Source organism: Diorhabda carinulata, chromosome 5, assembly GCF_026250575.1.
Source record: "Diorhabda carinulata isolate Delta chromosome 5, icDioCari1.1, whole genome shotgun sequence".
Classification (NCBI taxonomy): domain Eukaryota; kingdom Metazoa; phylum Arthropoda; class Insecta; order Coleoptera; family Chrysomelidae; genus Diorhabda; species Diorhabda carinulata.
In genome coordinates, this window is record NC_079464.1 from 12,564,832 (window position 1) to 12,582,836 (window position 18,005).

An 18,005-nucleotide genomic window follows, 5' to 3' on the forward strand; every position below is an offset into this window, starting at 1 on the left:
ACCTCCTGTGTGAGAAAATGTTAATTATGTCAATCTGTATCAACTTTTATATCAAACACTCACTTAAACCCTTTATAAGGCACGCATATACCTGTGAAGTATCACGGTTCGTACCATATACACTGGCGAGTAAAAAATTCAGGTCACCTTAAAAATTCCATGTTCTTTGAAATTTTACGTTTGCATATAGTATTCGCAAATTGTACATCATTGCATGTTCTTTTGTAAGCTGAATGTGATACACTATCCTAAGGAAAAATGCATTTTTTTCTTGGATTTAATGATTTATTCTCAAAAAGCTGCAAATTAACATTTTGAGCAAAATTCAACATTTTATTGTTAGGGAAGATATGGAACGAACAAAATAAAGGAACTTTACAATAATAACATGTATTCCCTCTTCTTGCATTCATGACTGCTTGAAGTCGGCGCGGCATACTTTGAATTAAGTTGCGGATCATATTCTGGTTGATGTTATCCCATTCCTTCAAAAGCAATCTTCTCAGCTCCTGGGCAGTTCTTGGTGTTGGTGTGTGACTGCCAATTAGTCGTCCCAGTTCGTCCCAGACATGTTCTATGGGATTCATGTCTGGGCTATGGGCTGGCCAGTCAAATCGCCTAATTTCTACCTCATCCAGATACTCCCTGACAATTTTGGCTGTAGGTGGTCTTGCATTATCTTGCATAAAAATGCTACGTTCCCCCGTAGTCACCAAAAAAGGCATCACATGGTCTCCTATCACCTCCGTAATGTACCTGTAAGAGGTTAAGGAGCCATTTTCTATGAAGACCAACTCTGTACGAACTTGTACAGTGATTCCCGCCCAAACCATAACTGACCCATCGCCAAATGGGAGACGCTCGTCAATGCAAACTTCAGCATAACATGTCTTTTCCACACTCGTCTACGTCCATCTGACCCAGTGAGCCAAAAATGCCACTCATCTGAAAACCATATCCAACTCCAGTTATCATCATTCCAACGAACGTAATCTCTGTCAATCATGCAGTCCGATGCTGGCGTTGCAACGGAGCACCTGCAGCCATTCTTCTGCATGACAGTCCAGCAGCATGAAGTCTTCGTCTAACGGTCCAATCGGATCTAAAGACATTATGGGCCTGTTAAATCACTACACTTTGCAATCGCTAGGTTTTACATAAAGAATCGACAGTAAACTGGAAATGTGAATGTTCAATTATCCCAAAGGCACATTTTTCATCAAAGTCGTACTCTAATGGCAGCTAATCTTGGAAAAAATTTGATTTAACGCCTAGTAATCCTTATAAATATTGACGCTATAAATATTCGCAATTTCTGAATTATTCGCAATTTCTGGAGAGACCTCAATTTTTTACTTTTCGGTGTAGTATCGAATATAATTTTTTCGATATTAGACTTATTAACCTAAATTTCACTATGAGGTCATTAAAGTGATGTTGAATTCTGGTTTTCAATTTTGGGGTGAATTTACCTCTGTAGCATAAACTTTTTCCTCGAGATAGGACCATACTGTGTAGTCCAAGGGATTAAAGTTCATGTGATGCAAATGCAACCAAAAGAAACATTTAAATCAAGAAAAAAGGATTCGAGGGTAGTGATAGAAAGAAAATACTTTTCTTATCAATTCAAGATCATCACTATTATAGGATTCTTATAAATAATGAGGATTAAAATCACAGTCGATTAAAAATAATATATTATATATAAATGTTCAAAAAAATCTGTAAAGAAAAGAAAAATAAGAATTGAAATGATAACAAATATTCTGTTTTTGGCACAATTCCAAAAATCCACATATAACATTAATACTCAAAGAACTATCTAAAAGATTCTTATGGAGTTATTTTATTAAAAAATCAAAAAATACAAAGTTATTGAGCGAAAAAATAAACTTTTGACAAAATGTTTGCACTTTTTTGCTCATAATTTTCTAAATTCGCGGTTAATGGCAAAAATTGTTATATACAAAATTCTAGGCAAAACGATTTAGAACAAATTTTTTGTAGGGATAATAGTTCGCTCGATATCGTCAAAAATAGCTTTCCCCCCGTTTATTTAAGATGGTGGCCGGGGGACAAGGGGTAGAACCCCACAAATTGAGGTGTTGCTGTCCTTGACCCCCCCACACTCGGTAAAATAAAATTGCGTCCTCAGAAAAACGGTAACAAACAAGGTAAGGGTACTAAAATTATAACAATTTAATGGACTATGTAAATACCTACTGTTCCATCGCTAATAACCTTATATAGTCGATGGGATTTTTTTATGAATAAATAAAAAATTTATATGTTGGAATATTTAGTTTATTCCATCAATGACATCACTTTTGTTTACGTAGTAAGTAATAAAATTGATTCAAATTATGGATAAATTTTTTAGGTTATGCATTTTCTTGTTATTCAAAGTATTAGATCGAAAATTAATAAGGAATTATGCGTGATACATAAAATCTTACTTTTCATCTAATAAACGTTGTGTTCGTATTCCCCTCTCTACTTCATTTATGATCGCATATGATTCGAAAATCTGTTAAAACAAAATCAGTAAATTATTAGTCGCGTCGCTATCGTAAAATACAGAAACTTTTTTGGATATTTGTGTTTAGTTTTTTTGACTATGATGAAACGGTAGAATATTTGTGTTTATGTTAATGGATTATAATTCATCGAATAAAGTTATTGTTTTTTATTTGGTAAGTGTTTCAAAATATTTTTAGAATATGAATTAGATGAGTTTCATGATTGTATACCGTTACATTATTATATTTATCTGTTTGTTAATGAGATATCGTTCACTATTATTTTAAATCTTTCTGAGTGACAATAAGTAAATAAGTAACAGTTTAAAATCTTATATTTAGTCAAAAAAATCTTATACAGTGTAAATAATTCGAGTGAAGTAGATTTGTTTACTTTTCATAATTAATACAATCATGTTAATTTTAAACTATTATTTAATATTTCTCAATGGCGAAATATGTTTCTTACGCCTAATTTTTTGAAAAGTTTTTTTGGGCTAATGATATATTTTTTGAAACGTTTTTTTCCATATTCTTATATCTATTTTTTAAATAAATGAACTGGATTTGGAGAGATTATTAACTTTTGGTCTTTAACAATATAAGATGTGTGATCGCGATTGAAAATTTTTGATGAAAATGAAAAGTGCAATCACGGTCATTTTTCCTTTTCATTCCATATATTTTTATGCTAGATCAAGATTTATACTACCACATCTTGTTTAGGATATATCTTCTTTGAAGTAAATGTATTTTTTTCCAAACTCTACTTTCTTTCGCAAGTTATATAGGGTGTTCCTAAATACATGTGACAAAATTGAGGTGGTGATTGCTCGTATGGAATTAAGATGAGTATTTCCTATAACAACATTTCCTCAGCCCACCCTTTAAAAGGTGGTGTCTAAAATTGAGTTTTCATAAAATTTTAGTGAAGCTAGAAACTTGGAATTCTGTATTCTCTATTATCTAATCTTGGATTGCTGCATAAACACTTCTTGACGTATCCCTATAGAAGGTAATAGTAATAAATTGAATTTGGGAAGCTCCCTGGGCTTCTAGGTTCTTGGGTTGGCTTTTAAACACTTATTAACTTAACTTCATACAAAATAATTGGGATAAATTGAATTTGGAAAGATTCCAACGCCTCCAAGATCTTGGGTTGGTGTTTCGACACTTCTTGACGTATCCCTATAGAAGTTAATAGTAATAAATTGAATTTGGGAAGCTCCATGGACTTCTAGGTTCATGGGTTGGTGTTTAAACACTTATTGAATTAACTTCATACAAAATAATTGTGATAAATTGAATTTGCGAAGATTTGAATGCTTTAAGGATCGTGGATTGGTGTTTCAACACTTCTTGACGTATCGAAGTATCCGTGTAGAAGATAATGGCAATAAATTGAATTTGGGAAGCTATCTGGACATTTAGGCTCCTGGGTTGGCGTTTAAACACTTCTTGACTTAACCTCAGACAAAATATTTGTGATAAATTGAATTTGAGAAGATTTGAATGCTTTAAGCATCGTGGGTTGGTGTTTCAACATTTCTTGAGGTATTCCTAAAGAAGATAATGGTAATAAATTGAATTTAGGAAGCTCCCAATACCTCTAGGATCTTATGTTGGAGCTTAAACACTTCTTGATCTATCCCCATAGAAGATAATGGTTTGGGAGCTTCTAAGGCTTCTAGTATCTTGGGTTGGTTTTCTAAAGTTTTTCGAATAGTTTTGAAATAATAGATGGTAGAACAATAGGTCTATGTGAGGTCAATTTAGGTTCCGGTTCCATGATAATATCTGTAACTTTCCACTGTTCAGAAAAATAAGTAAGTGTGAATATCGCATCAAATATTTGTGTTGGTACCAGTATTATCCAATTGGTAACATTTTGCAGTATCTTGCCAGTGATGCAATCGTGTATCCTAGTGCCTTTTTTGGATTTATTCAGTCTGTAGTTACCAATGTATTCTCGTTGTTTTTGAATTTTTTATAGGGATATCAATTTGGTAAGGTATGTCGAGAAAAATATAAAAAGATAATTTCATTATCTTCTTTATTTACACCATTTCGTGTATGCTCGACTAACGCTGATTAAATGGAATGACACTATCATTGCCTACGAATTATAGACTCGTGAGGCTGGAGTCATTTTTTTCGTGATATTTTAGAAAAATCCATTTTCCCACAGGATTAAATTAGCATTAGTCGAATACTTAATTATTCAGGCTCTAACGAGGCCACATAAGTTAATTTCTTTCAAACTATAGTGTTTTGCTAAGAAAACTCGAGAAAACCAATCACTTAGTTACTTAGGCCTCAACGAGGTCACATAAGTCTAAAATCCCTTGCTAATGATAGTATTTTTAGAACACTCAGTAGAAGTAATTTTTCTTGTGACCCCTCCGGAAAATTGATTTTTCTCGCAATATTTAATCAGCATGAGTTCGGGACTTGATTATTCAGACACTCACTTGGCCATATGTCTCTGTAATTCCTCGCTAATGATAGTGTTTTGCTGAGAAAAGTGGGAATAAGCTTTTTTCATAGCATTTAATTAGCACTTAAGTATTCATCTTTTTTTGAAGCGTGTTAACTTAACAAAAACAGACTTGAAGTATCAATTCCTTGTAAGAATAAGAGAATTTTCATCATTGGACAACGGAACGGAACGGAACATTTGCACACTTTTAAAACTTGCAAAGCGGAAAATTTTGTAATATTGCACTTGATTAACATTCAATTTTCCGCTTATTGGTTCTACTGTGTTATCATTTCGTAGGTTTAAATGCTTTGGTTGATCATTTGGCGAAGACGTTTACCCTTTCATTGAACGTTTCATTTTTCGTGTTGATTATGTCAATTCTTCAAGGAAATTCTGTATATTTTGGTTTCTGATGGTATGTAACAACTTTTTAAATTCAGATGTAGCTTTGTTGTAATTTATTTCATTGCTTTCAGTTTTGTGTTTTTGTCATTTTTTTCCAAGTTTCCTTCTGCTGTATTTGTTTCTGGTTTGCGTACCAGGTTTCTTTTTGAATACCTTTTATTAGATTCTTGACAGCTTTTTCAATGTTTTGAGGTGTTTGGAGTGGTACATTCAATTCTACGTTTTCAATTAGTTTTTCTTAAAAAAAATCCCAGTTATTAATTATATTATATACGTAAGGATTTTTCTCTTTTTCCACGATTTCATCATCTTAGTTGTCTCAAATGTTTAGAAATTGTGGGCTGATTCTTTGTATGATAGTATCTGGATAGCATCTGGTATTTGGTAATTATGTTAAATTTTGTATAAAATGAAAAAATAGTTATTAATATGATATTCAAGCTTTTCAACGACATCAGTCATAGTATTAAGTCTTTCGATAGGAAAACCTCGTATTCATTTTTAATTTGTAATAAATGGTGGTCGAATATCTCCGAGCATTTCGGGAAAAAATTATTCTCGTGTTGAATTTCCAGTTATAATTCAAATGCTTCGTAATTTTTTATGCACTTCGATACAAATAGTTAGTTACATTTTTGGAGGCTGAAATGAAAATTTTTAATTCTCTCATTTCAGGGGTCCTCTAGTTTATGGCTTTTTCAATAATTTTTCACGAGCAAATTATTGGAAAAATGAATCTTATTTTTTATCAACATTTAATAAGCGCAACAAATTTTCTGAAGTCAAATAATATAATAGGGGAGAATATTGTACTTTGGATATAGTGTAACTTGAAACGATTTAAATTTAAAACCAGTGTCTCCATCTAGCAATCCATAAATGATCTTAATTAGCAATCTATTCACTCTTCATAGCTGTATTCTAATCTGCAGTGAATCGGCTGCGCTTTGTGGCAGTAATACAAAAAAATATTTTTAAAATATTTGAGTGAGCTAACGGCAAATGATTTTGGATAATTGCTTTTAGTTAGGTATGTCTTGCGACTATTGGTAAATAATTACGCAGTGTTGTTATTTTTTTGGAACATAACCTCTAAACTATAAAATAAATGGACTGGAAAAATTCATCCTCTTGTACCTTGAAACAAAATCAACTCATATACCATGGAACTAGTTTCGTGGTACAGGAAGTTACGTTTTTTGTTTTTTTTTTTTGTTGCAGAGGTCGTCATGCTATGAAACAAGTCTGGTAAGATGAAAGATCCAGTAAATCCTAGTGCCTCAAAATAGGCCTTAGAGGCTGGAATGATCATGATAACCTTTCCACCTCACACATCAAACAAGCTCCAGTCACTTGATTTAACTATATATGGCCCTTTTAAAACATTTTACAACCAAGTCAGTCAATAGTAATAAGAAATTTTCAATCAACATAAAGTGACAATCGATCTGACAAAATTAAACGCCAATACAGACAAATATATAAGAATTGTTGTGACGCGACTTTAATCAGAATTAAAAATCAAAATCAGAAATTTTCAATCAACATAAAGTGACAATCGACCTCAATTGGGTTCAATGGATGTGAGTCGATTATATCTGACAAAAGTAGGAGCCAATTTATCCAAATATATAAGAATTGATGTAATTTGACTTCAATAGGTGTCATTAGTAATAAGTAATCTATATTGGCTATTTAGTAATGGAGAAAAAGCGTCTGATATTTACTCAGTAGCAGAGGTTCTGGGAAGTGCTTTTTCTTGAGCTTTCACGCCCAGCAGTATTTTAAGTGGTTTTAGAACTTCCGGATTATATCCACTGGACAGCGGAATATTTTCAGATCAAGATTTCATGGGTTCCTACGTAATGAATCTCGATTTGGAAAATAATATACCACAAACAAAAGGGTGCTAGGAAAAGCACAAAGAAAGGGAAAAAGACTAGAAAAAATATGATAGCAACCGACACCTTAGAGAAGGATGAAATCAGAAATTTCGCCGTTCAAAGAAACTAATTTCTCATTATTTAAATGCAGAATTTTTATAAAAGAAAAAACTTGTGTTGTATCTGAATTTGTTGTTAAGTTCTTAATAAACTCGTCGTTTAAATATGTTATTTTTTTCACAGTCCGTTTCAAGGTACCAAAGGGTTGTTCCAAGATACATAACCACATGTATCTTGGAACGCAATGTAAGTAATGCAAAGTTTATGTTACCCAATCCTAATACATAACTTTCTTTAAAATCAAATCTGCGAATTTGGGACAAATTTTTGCAATTATTATTTAAATTTTTTTTGTATGAAAAAAATGTTTCAAGGTACAACAGTCTCCACTAGTATAGAATTTATAGTTGCCGACAGGAAGATATCAAGTAAAAGAGATGCTGGACGATGACTAAAATTGCGGTTGTTTTGTTTATCTGAAATAAAAAACCAAACGGCGTTCCAATCTTCATATTTAAGACAGCAATTGAACTAGAGTGAATTCTAAAGCATGAAAATTGACTTTTGAAAATTACATTCTATTTCTAAGTTTTCTCTCGTAGAACAAAAAACTATCGAAGCAATCATGATAATCCTAATTGAATTGCTGGCTTATAACATATTAGAGTTTGAAAGTTCGCACATATGATTTTTACTAAACATTCCATCTCACTGTCAATCTGCTATGGCAGGACCATACAATAGGCCTTTTTCTTCTTGTGAGTCACGCAGAGTTGCTCCGTCTTTCCTTTTCGCGATTCGGGCCTGTTTCACAACATCCCTTACTCAGCTTCTCCGAGAAATTCAGCTCTCCGCCATTTGCATCAACTAGAATCGCCTGTAGCGCAATTCTGATGCTAAGGATTGCTCTGTTAAAATCCTGTGAAATGATATTGTCAAAATTTCCTTCCTCATTTCCTCGATAGAATCTGGATGTATTCGAATAGCTAATCCAAAATACGTTGTCATCCCACTAATCAATTTATCAGTGATTTTTCTCCACCAATGCCTTTATTAAATTTTTTGGTTTCGCCGAGTAGGTACCCATATTCTCTTTAAAGTGGCCAGCACACTTTTCTTCTAAAACAACAACATCTTTTTCTTTAAAATAGCTTTGAATGTCTTGCTCCTATTATCTCAACTTTTCCATCATTTCCAGTATGATTTCGAGTACAATTTTCTCCATGATCAGTGAGCATATTCAACTGAATCACTGATTTTTTTATGTTTCCACAAACTGCATTGCACAAACCACTTTACAGGTGTACTTGGGCCTAAAGGTTCAAGGAGCATTGGAATTTAGGGATATCAATACAATGGTCAGTGCCGTACATAGGGAAAAATGGAAATCATTTGTGCCAAAATCGTAAATCTCAGGATCGGCTTGACTTAGGAATTAGAAATTTTTACAGCAGATAGCTTATGTAATTGAGTATACGAGAAAAATACTCCGATTACTTCGAGGTCATGTTTTGACCTTGAAAAAAATTGACAAAGTTTTTAAAAATTTTTGGTTTTTGCCCTGAAATTTAATTATTATGTTACTAAACCCATAAGTTATTTACATATTTGGAAAGCTGACGGAATGACGGTTCTAAATCAATACTTCAAAATTTTTTTTTATTTTTAGATCCAACGCAATAATTGTCCAAACTTGGCTTTGCAAAGTTGTTATATTTTTTGATATTATGAGGCAAAATTTTGTTTAAAATATCATGTGAAACATGATATCGATGTATTTTTTGCCGCGGAACATGATGGCGCTAACAGTTTTGCTATATAACATACCTAAAATGCGCTAAATTTAAAAAAGTACATTCGCATAGGGTTTTTCGGCTATATTTTTTTTAGGTACATTCTATGATGAAAATGATAGCGGAAAAAGTACACAGAAAACATCTATCATATTATTTTTAATACAATTTTTAAGATATATATCACTGAAAACTTTATAATTACTATATATTTTTGTATAAAATACAATGTGGTGTACCTAATGTACCTAAGAAAATAGAGCCGAAAAACCCTAATTACATGAGCTATCTGCTGTAAAAATTTCAAATTCCTAAGTCAAGCCGATCTTGAGATTTACGATTTTGGCACAAATGATTTCCATTTTTCCCTATGTGCGCCGCTCATCTTCTGCGCTTAGAATTTGGTAAAATCGTTTGGTATACATTATCTACACATGTTGTAGGTGTGTTTTAGAGAAAAAATCGATTTTTCCGACCTAAGAGATTAGAGTACACCAGCCACTTCCACAGTATAAAGTTTACAGTTGAAATAGAAGGATTCTCCAAAGGAAATGTAAACTTTTCTTTGTTGAAAATGTATGATCCGTATTCCATTGACGAAATATTTCACACTCTACAAAAACAAAATATATTCTTTCAATATTCTCGTCTTCTACATTGAATATTTTATAGCGCGTTTTAAAAATAGGGAGAAATAGTATTTTCCTTTATGTTCGACTTTTTTTTTAAATGAAAAATATCGTCATTTTCACATAGTGGCTTACAGCTGGTGTTTGTAAACTACGTTGTCATACTAAGTTGAATCCTCATTTATTTCTTTCAGAGGGTAGATTATCACTTATTTTAAAATCAGAAATACCAGTTATTAAAATAACGTTATCACATTTCAAAAATAAAAGCTCTGTGAAAAATTGGACAAGAAAACATCAATAATCAAAATTATTCAATAAATCCTGAAGACTTTTTTTTTCCAAGTGTAATACATGCTGAGTAATTACGTGGGTCCCTTTCCCACAGCAGTTTCCTTGCTTTTCTCTCCTGCGTCTTCATTTTCTGACCTTCCGACGTTATTACCATGTCAACTCCGATACTTACTGTTTAAGTTTCTCTATTTTTTTTTATTTATTCTCATTTCTCAACATCAACATCATTTCTGATTTCTTAGACCTTTTGATATATTCATGCTTCTAAATGCTCTTGATTTTAGGTCTCTTTCGTTTCGACTTCTTAATCACACTTTTTAGCCACGACAGACTTGCAGTGTGGCCCAACATTTGGATTCAAACAACTTACTTACTTAATTCTGAAGCCTTTCTCCTTCTTCATTTTATCATGTCTGTCCTTTATTTGGTCTATTCCTGACAATTTTCTTAGTTCCAGTTTCTCTACTACCTGTTGTATTTCTTTAGAACTTATTTCATGTTTTGTTGTTTCTGTTAATCCTATTTGTCCTGTAGTCTATCTATTGTCTCAATTTTTCAATGATATCTTCTTCGTTTGTTATTATATCTTTTCCTTTACCTAGTAGAATTAGTTCCAGTGGTTTAGTTTACACAAGAGTTATTGCTATCATGTCGTGAAGATTTGAAATCAATATACTAGAAGTAGATGACATAAATTTCTTTTTTCATAGCGCAGAACTGGTATTCTTTAATATTTGAGAAACTTAATCCAGTCTTCTCTCATTTCTAAATCTTGAAATGTCATCATTTCGTTTCATTCACCACGTTTGAAACATCTGCGTTATTGTCAAAACAAACCATACTGGTTGCTAGACTAGTAAGTCTACTATAGTTTGCTTGACTATCGGATTGGCTGATGATCTTCAGTTGGCGATAGTTCCTCTCTAGATTGACCTAAACTAGTGGTAGTTTGAACAGTGTGTTCAGTATAAGCAGAGTGCATACGCAAAAATCTTTATGCACGTGTCAATAACAAGTCAAAAAAAGCTTTACGTAATGCTAGATTACTAAGTTTAGTAAAATAAGTATAGTATAATCATTGAGCTTTCTTAATTTATAAAGAACAATGCTTTTTGCCCACAAAAAAACTTTTCTAAATCGAAAAGAATCATTTCGTAACCGACCAAGCATAATATTTCGATATAAATTTAACTGTTCGAATTCACCTTTGAACAATAGTCCTGTATGAAAGAAAATTGTTAGCTCTCTAAGTGAATAATGACAATTTGAAAAAAAAGTCTGGATTCGATTCTAACGTATATCATCTAGTAACATACATCCTTTACGAATAATGAAAAAACGCATTTAGTTTTGTAGCAGCATGTTCAGTTTCCCAGTTAAATTGAATAGTAGTAGTTTTTTAGACACTGCGATCTACCTCTAATGGCAGATTTAAAACGAAAATCATCAAGCAATCATTTGTAACACAAACGCATCAAAAGTTCACGATGTTATAAAAAATTAATTACGTTTAGAAGTTTAAATTAACAGCCAACTGGAAGCATACTTTTCGAATCTGTTTTAGATGAATGTGAGAAAATATAATGTTTTTAAACTAAGGTAGCAGGTGTGATCAGCAAATGCGGCGAATTATTTTATCACAGCGTAAAAAGGTAGCACAATATTTGGATGAATCAATTCCAATTACCAAAATTATTCCACCAAGTTTAAAATGTTTTCCCTTACATTGTTTATTTTTGGAAAGAGTTCGGATCCTCATATTGTTTAATCTAGTTCGTAAAGTGAGTAATAAGAAAGCGAATGGTATGGAAGATTCTATGAATGATGAAGAGGAAAGGATTTTCCGTTTCTAAGTTTCATTTTTCGCATATATTTCAGTTCCCAACAGGGAAGTTATTACATTATCATTATAAACAAATTTTGACATTCTTTGAGCATATATGGCCGATTTATTTAAAATCCATGTGTCGGGACCCACTGAAAATCTATCCTGACTAATATGCCTAGAGCTCTAAGTTCCAATATCATAAAATCGTTTGGGATTGCCTAGAAAAATTAAACGAGCTATGCAAAAAAAATTACCCTACAATGGATTCCGGGACACACCGGAGCGATGGGTCCCGAACCCTTCTGCGGTATCAGCTACAGAACAATGAAAAAGTTCTAGAAAAGAAGGGAGATAGGAGCAAAACCACTTATTGAGACAAACTATAAGAGCTGAGACTTCTGGCAAACTATAACCAAAGTAGTTCTGCTGAATGTATCAACCTAAGTAAGAACAATCTACGAATACCAATAGGAGTTCTATCGGGTACTGTCGCCTCAATAAACACCTGAAGATTCCAGACCTAGCAGATAATGCGTCGTGCAGATTTTGTTGCTCTATCCACATTCTTTTGAAGTGTGAAACACTAAGAAACTGCAGAGCACTACACCTGAATACTGCTGTCGCTGGTCAATGAAATGTGACCATGACGTGGTGGTAGATGGTAGACCTCGGAAATTCTAGGATACTTTCGGCTTTTATCTCGTCTCAAATTGGGAGATCAGAATAAATCAAAAATTCTTTAACGTAAATGTAGTTTTAATTAATTACTTTTGGTGGCGTTCCAGAAAATATGAATTTGCGAAATTCATATTTTCTGTCACGATTCATCAATAAAATCGTTTCTTACTACAAATACCTATCCAGAAATTGAATCTGGGTAATATTTCTGGATTTTTCTTTTTCAATTATGTGAAATTTCAACAACAGCCCTGTTTGTATCTCATTACCGAAGTCTGAGAGTCTAAGAGACTATATATATTATGTTCTTATCCAAGTATATGTTTTTCTCTATTCCAGTGATCATCATTTGCTTGTACTCTAATCTCCGTGTATATTTTCTTTCTTTATCTTTTTTCCTTTCCATTATAAGGTACAGTATCTCTGTTGACGTTATTTTATATTAAATGATATTCATAAATGCTACTAAATTCCTGCTAGTTCCAAATTTGAAAGAAAATTTAAATAAGTATGATGACGGAGAAACTTGAATATTTTATTTTGAAATTAGCTTTTTGTTTTACTTTTCTAAACGATAGATAATCTTGAAATGAACAGATTTTAAAAAAGCGACGCGAGGGAATTTTGTGTAGTGAAAAAATTTCGAAGAAATTAGTGCTAATTTTTAGAGGCACTTAAAAATATTAGTATGCTCATTTTACTTCAGCACGTGATTTATTTGAACAACAAACATGTTGGGAACAATTCCCCCGACAAAATATATTCAGTTACGTACGGAAACAATGAAAGTGTAATCAAGATAGTATGTCTCTGAAAATTCTTGCAATATGGAATATTACCAGCATTAGTCGATGCTACTACACAATTTTTCTAATTTTCACATTCCCTCTTTGTTTTACTCTTTATGTAAAAAGCAAGCATTACACTCGAATAGTTCTAGTGGTGCCTGCCTTTTGGAGATGCCTGAAGCTATTGATCTTAAACTTCTGCATGTGTTATTGTTCAGGAAACACGTACATTGGAAGATAATTGCAGATGCCCACTTTTCCAAATTAAGGAGTCGATAAATTGACGTCCTACGTGTCTGCAGGCGAACCAGCTGTTAATGAATCACGTCTACTTGTCGAGTAGGTTTTGAAAATACTGTTGGGATTACGTTGGACAGTTCAAGAGAACATCTGACATGAGAGTAAAGGTAAAAGAGAGTCAGATCACCGGCATTTGTTCTCTGTCCCTCTGATCTGGATCTGGATCTCCTATGAGTCGAATCGCTCTTTTTTTATCGAGTCAAGTAAGCTTGGAAGCCGAGCTCAAAATATAAACGAATCTTGGCCTTGTAAAGAATCAAAACCTATTGCGAAATATATAGCTTTTCAGAGGGCAACAAGTTTTTATGGAACTGCCTTATTTAATTCGGTCACGTGACTATGCAAGGACATATATTACTCTCAATCTCAACACCCAATAAGCGAATATGCGGTGATGGTGGTCTTTTATAACCAGACAGAACGTGGGTCGTTACTACATTAAAATCAATCAAATTTTCTCTATCCCACTTTTTTCAAGATTAGTATTGATGGTAGTGACCTGTTTCTGCCTACAAATTTAGATGTTAGCCAAGTTTATTGAGGCGGAGGTATGGATAGGATTTGCATTTTTGTCGAGTAGATCGTTGATATACAGGAGAAAGCAAGTAGGTGACAAGTTGCACCCCTGGGGAACATCAGCGTTCACTTTAAACTTCTATGAGGTGTGTCGATGGAAAGAAACCCCTAGATGGATCGGTCTTTGAGAAAGCTACTAAGCCAGTCGATAAGTCAGGACTGGAGATCGTATGATTTTGATTTATTCGAAAGTTTCGCATGCTGAACCCTGTCAAAAGTCGTTCCAGTGTAACAGCTCTGAATTTCTCATATTTCTCCACAACTTTATTCCATATACTGGTGACAAAGGCAAGGGGATCTCCAGTTGATTTATGTTTGCAATCGTCGTATTAATAATTGCTGATTATGGTAGCAGACTCAGGATATTTCAAGATTAACTGATTAACAACTTTCTCCATGACCTTGAAAATAGTTTTATAAAACTATGGATTTTTGTCTGCAACGCCCTGCAAGGCTTCCGTACCTGCCTAAAAGATTTCTTCTTTCATTTCCGAAATCTCGTTTATATGAACTACAAGGTCATTGGAATTGAAACAAACATCATTCCAAGGAAACTTAAAAAGCGAATCCTTTAGACGCCGCCATTTGTCAAATTTTACGTGGTGTAGGTGGATCCTGAGTTTGGATTTTCAATTTACACGTTTCTGTAATTATTCACTTTGTATCACCTCTAAGAGCGGAATCCATTATTTTTCAATTATAATATTTTATATTCATTTTCATTATTGTCATATATACATATTCCTCCTGTGTGTATATAAATTTCGTACTTACATACATATTATATTTGTTATAATTAGTTTAAGCAGATTATGATTATCAATTGATTTTATTCGATTTTATATTCGCTATTAGACTAGGATCGATAATTTTTAAAATCAAAAAAAAATAGTAGGATGAAACGTCGAAAAGGAGGAGAATATAATAAAAATAAGAGGTCTGAGGTCAGGAAGGGGAAAGGGTAAGTTCTAAGGGCTAAATTTGATTCACGATAAAACTAAAAGTCCTGTGGATGGAAGTCAAATATCAAAGTTGTTGGTTATAAGAAGATCGAAAAATTTGTATTCCCATTTTTTTCACATAACCTCAAAATTTATGTGAAAAATGTTAAAAAACACAAAAAACAATTTTTATAGTATTTTTTTCGTTTCCCATATACACTGTAAATTATTTGATTTTTAATATCTATTTTTTTACGTTATTTCAACATAAAATCGAAAAGCCTCCCTAATTTTCGATCGAATATTCTCCCGTCAAAATATCAGCTTTTTTTAAAAAATTTTTCGGTGAAATTTTTATTCATTGGACTCTCTACTTCCTGATTATTATTCTACTACCATCAATATGGCAAACAATAAGACGAAAAAGCTCGCATCCGAAATTTTTTTAGTCATTACGTTCAATTTTTAGTTATTTATTGAAATTACTTCTCAAATTACACGAAAAATGTGAGATTTCATGTTACATTGCTAAACGTATGTAATTGGAGCTTAAAATTTTGATAAATATCCCAAAATTGTACATAATATTATAAAAAATTGTTTGAAACGAATATTTTCTCGATGTACATAACGTCTTGGTCACTAAATTTTGTCATTTCTTCAGCAGTGAGGATCTAATAACATTGCTCATTCGTATCCATATTTTCTCCAGAAAATTCTCAATCGACGTATATCTTAACGAATAATCAGCTGAATATTGGATATTTAACTGTAAAAAATTAAATGAAAAATATTGAAGAAGAGGCTGCAATTTTCTCAAATTTTAGTTCTGATTTTCTCATGTTTTTCAATAACATTAAAACGTTGGCCGAATATTAAAAGACCCTGTATAATAATTAAAACTTACTAATTCCACGTAAAAAGGACTTATTTGGAGAATTTGTTATAAATCTTTCAGTTATATGTCTACTTTACTGCATAGTGAAATTGAGGTAATTAATTACCGTAACAGGATCAGAAAAGTTAAACCTGTTCTGAGTTTATCCTGAATTAAACGTCAAATTGATTTGTGAACTTACTCTCACTATTTAATGGGTATTATAATTAAGGTTAGGAGTATTTGACAAATTATCAACTAATTGTTTCTTGAACAAAACGACAGATTGGATAAAGTATTATCTCAATATAGTGAAACCGTAGAAATAGATAAAAGACATATCGATGAATCAATTATATATTTTCCATGTTGCTCAATGACTTTTTGTCATATTTCCTACAGCTTCATGATTTCGCGCTCATAAAATTTCTGGTCCTTATCAATAAGAAAGTGAACCAGATGCGATTGAAGGTCATCGACATTTGTGAAAGTTTGACCATGCAAATAATTCTGAAAACTTCAAAATAAATGGTAATCAGATGGTGTCAGATCAGAGTTATAAGGGAGATGTGGCATCACTTCTCAGCCAAGCTCCAACAGTTTGCCACGAGTTGCCAAAGATGTGTGAGGATTTGCATTACCATGGTGGAACATTAAACCTTTCCGATTTGACAATTCTGGCCGTTAATAACCGATGCTGATATAAAATAATGATAAATGTATTAATTCAACCAAAAATCACAAGATGAGAATTCAAAAAAAAAAAGATAATAACATAAAATAGAATTCGATTACAGTAGGTGTTCAAAATGTTTTCCGTTTTTACGAATACACAGGTCTACCCTTTTTTTAAAAGAAACCATTAATCTTCCAAAAGGCTGGAAGTCATCTATGAAGTCATTGAAATGACGATGGATTCTATCTTTCAATTCTTGAGGTGAATTTACCTCTGAAGCATAAAATTTTTCTTTAAGATGCGACTGTGTAAGCATCATCGGGGAGGCGATGAATCAGAGCTTCTGCACCTCTACCAATCCATCGATTGGAAAAATGGTTAGAGACCCTTGCTCGTTTAGCGTAAATCTTCTTATATGTAGAATAAGTGATTGCTTGGAAAATCCAGGTACTTATCACCGTTCAAATTTCCAGGTAGCATGTGATAACCTATCAATTTGTTACCTTACTTTAACTTTAAATGAATGTACATAACATGATACCCATTTGACATGTGGATTCTAATTACACAGTTAAACATATCTTTCCTCGTAAAAGCGGCCTCGTCAGCAAAACATACATTGTATAAAATTTGGTGTGTGCTGTCCTTTCTTGTAATGTTTGACCAAAATCCACTTTAACCGGTAGATCGTCTGGCGAGAGCTCTTGGAGTTTTCTATCATGATAAGGATAAGGATAAGGATAAGGAACTTTTCGAGTTATTCGAAAACGTTGTTCAATGGCTCTAAATGTATTTTTATTTAGAAACTTTTCTGCATAACGTGTTACAGCTGTACTGTACACTCACTTGAGGTTAATAACATGTCAGTGTATTCAAAATTTAGAATTGTAGAAGTGTAGAATCAGAAATGTAATTATCAAATATCAATGAATGACAGTTTTCCATGGCAAACTCAGAAAAAATGCTTTTGCCGTGTAAAATTCAAAGTTTAATAGTTATGGGTATTCAGTTATCATGATATTGTTTTATACTTAGACTTCCAATAGCTTGGTGCCCATATAATAAGATCCTATACTGATCTTTTCATAAAACGTTATAGAAATAAAAGCCCTTAGTCCCAATTTTTTTAAATGTATTCATTTTATCGATGGGGTCTCATTCACGCGACAAAATAGTATGCTTACTAATTCATAATAATAATAATTAATAGCTTTATATAAGCATCGGTTATTACTTCATAGTTTTCAAATGAAAATGTTTCGAAAACAGTACTCAG

General features: G+C 32.7%; 1 protein-coding gene across 3 annotated transcripts in view; it reads left to right on the forward strand.

Annotated features, from left to right (window-relative positions):
• Nucleotides 1-2,544: 2,544 nt before the first annotated feature.
• Nucleotides 2,545-18,005, forward strand: part of LOC130893597 (nitric oxide synthase) — a 162,612-nt gene continuing 147,151 nt past the window's right edge. For 2 of the 3 annotated variants that reach the window (XM_057799817.1, XM_057799819.1), the window contains exon 1: nucleotides 2,545-2,693. Coding sequence is in view for 1 of the 3 variants with exons in the window: in XM_057799816.1 (XP_057655799.1) it covers nucleotides 6,641-6,654 (14 nt within the window). In the remaining 2 variants the exon portion in view is untranslated. Of the gene's footprint in view, nucleotides 2,694-6,627; nucleotides 6,655-18,005 lie in introns of all 3 variants that reach the window. The other variant, XM_057799816.1, reaches the window with a different exon arrangement.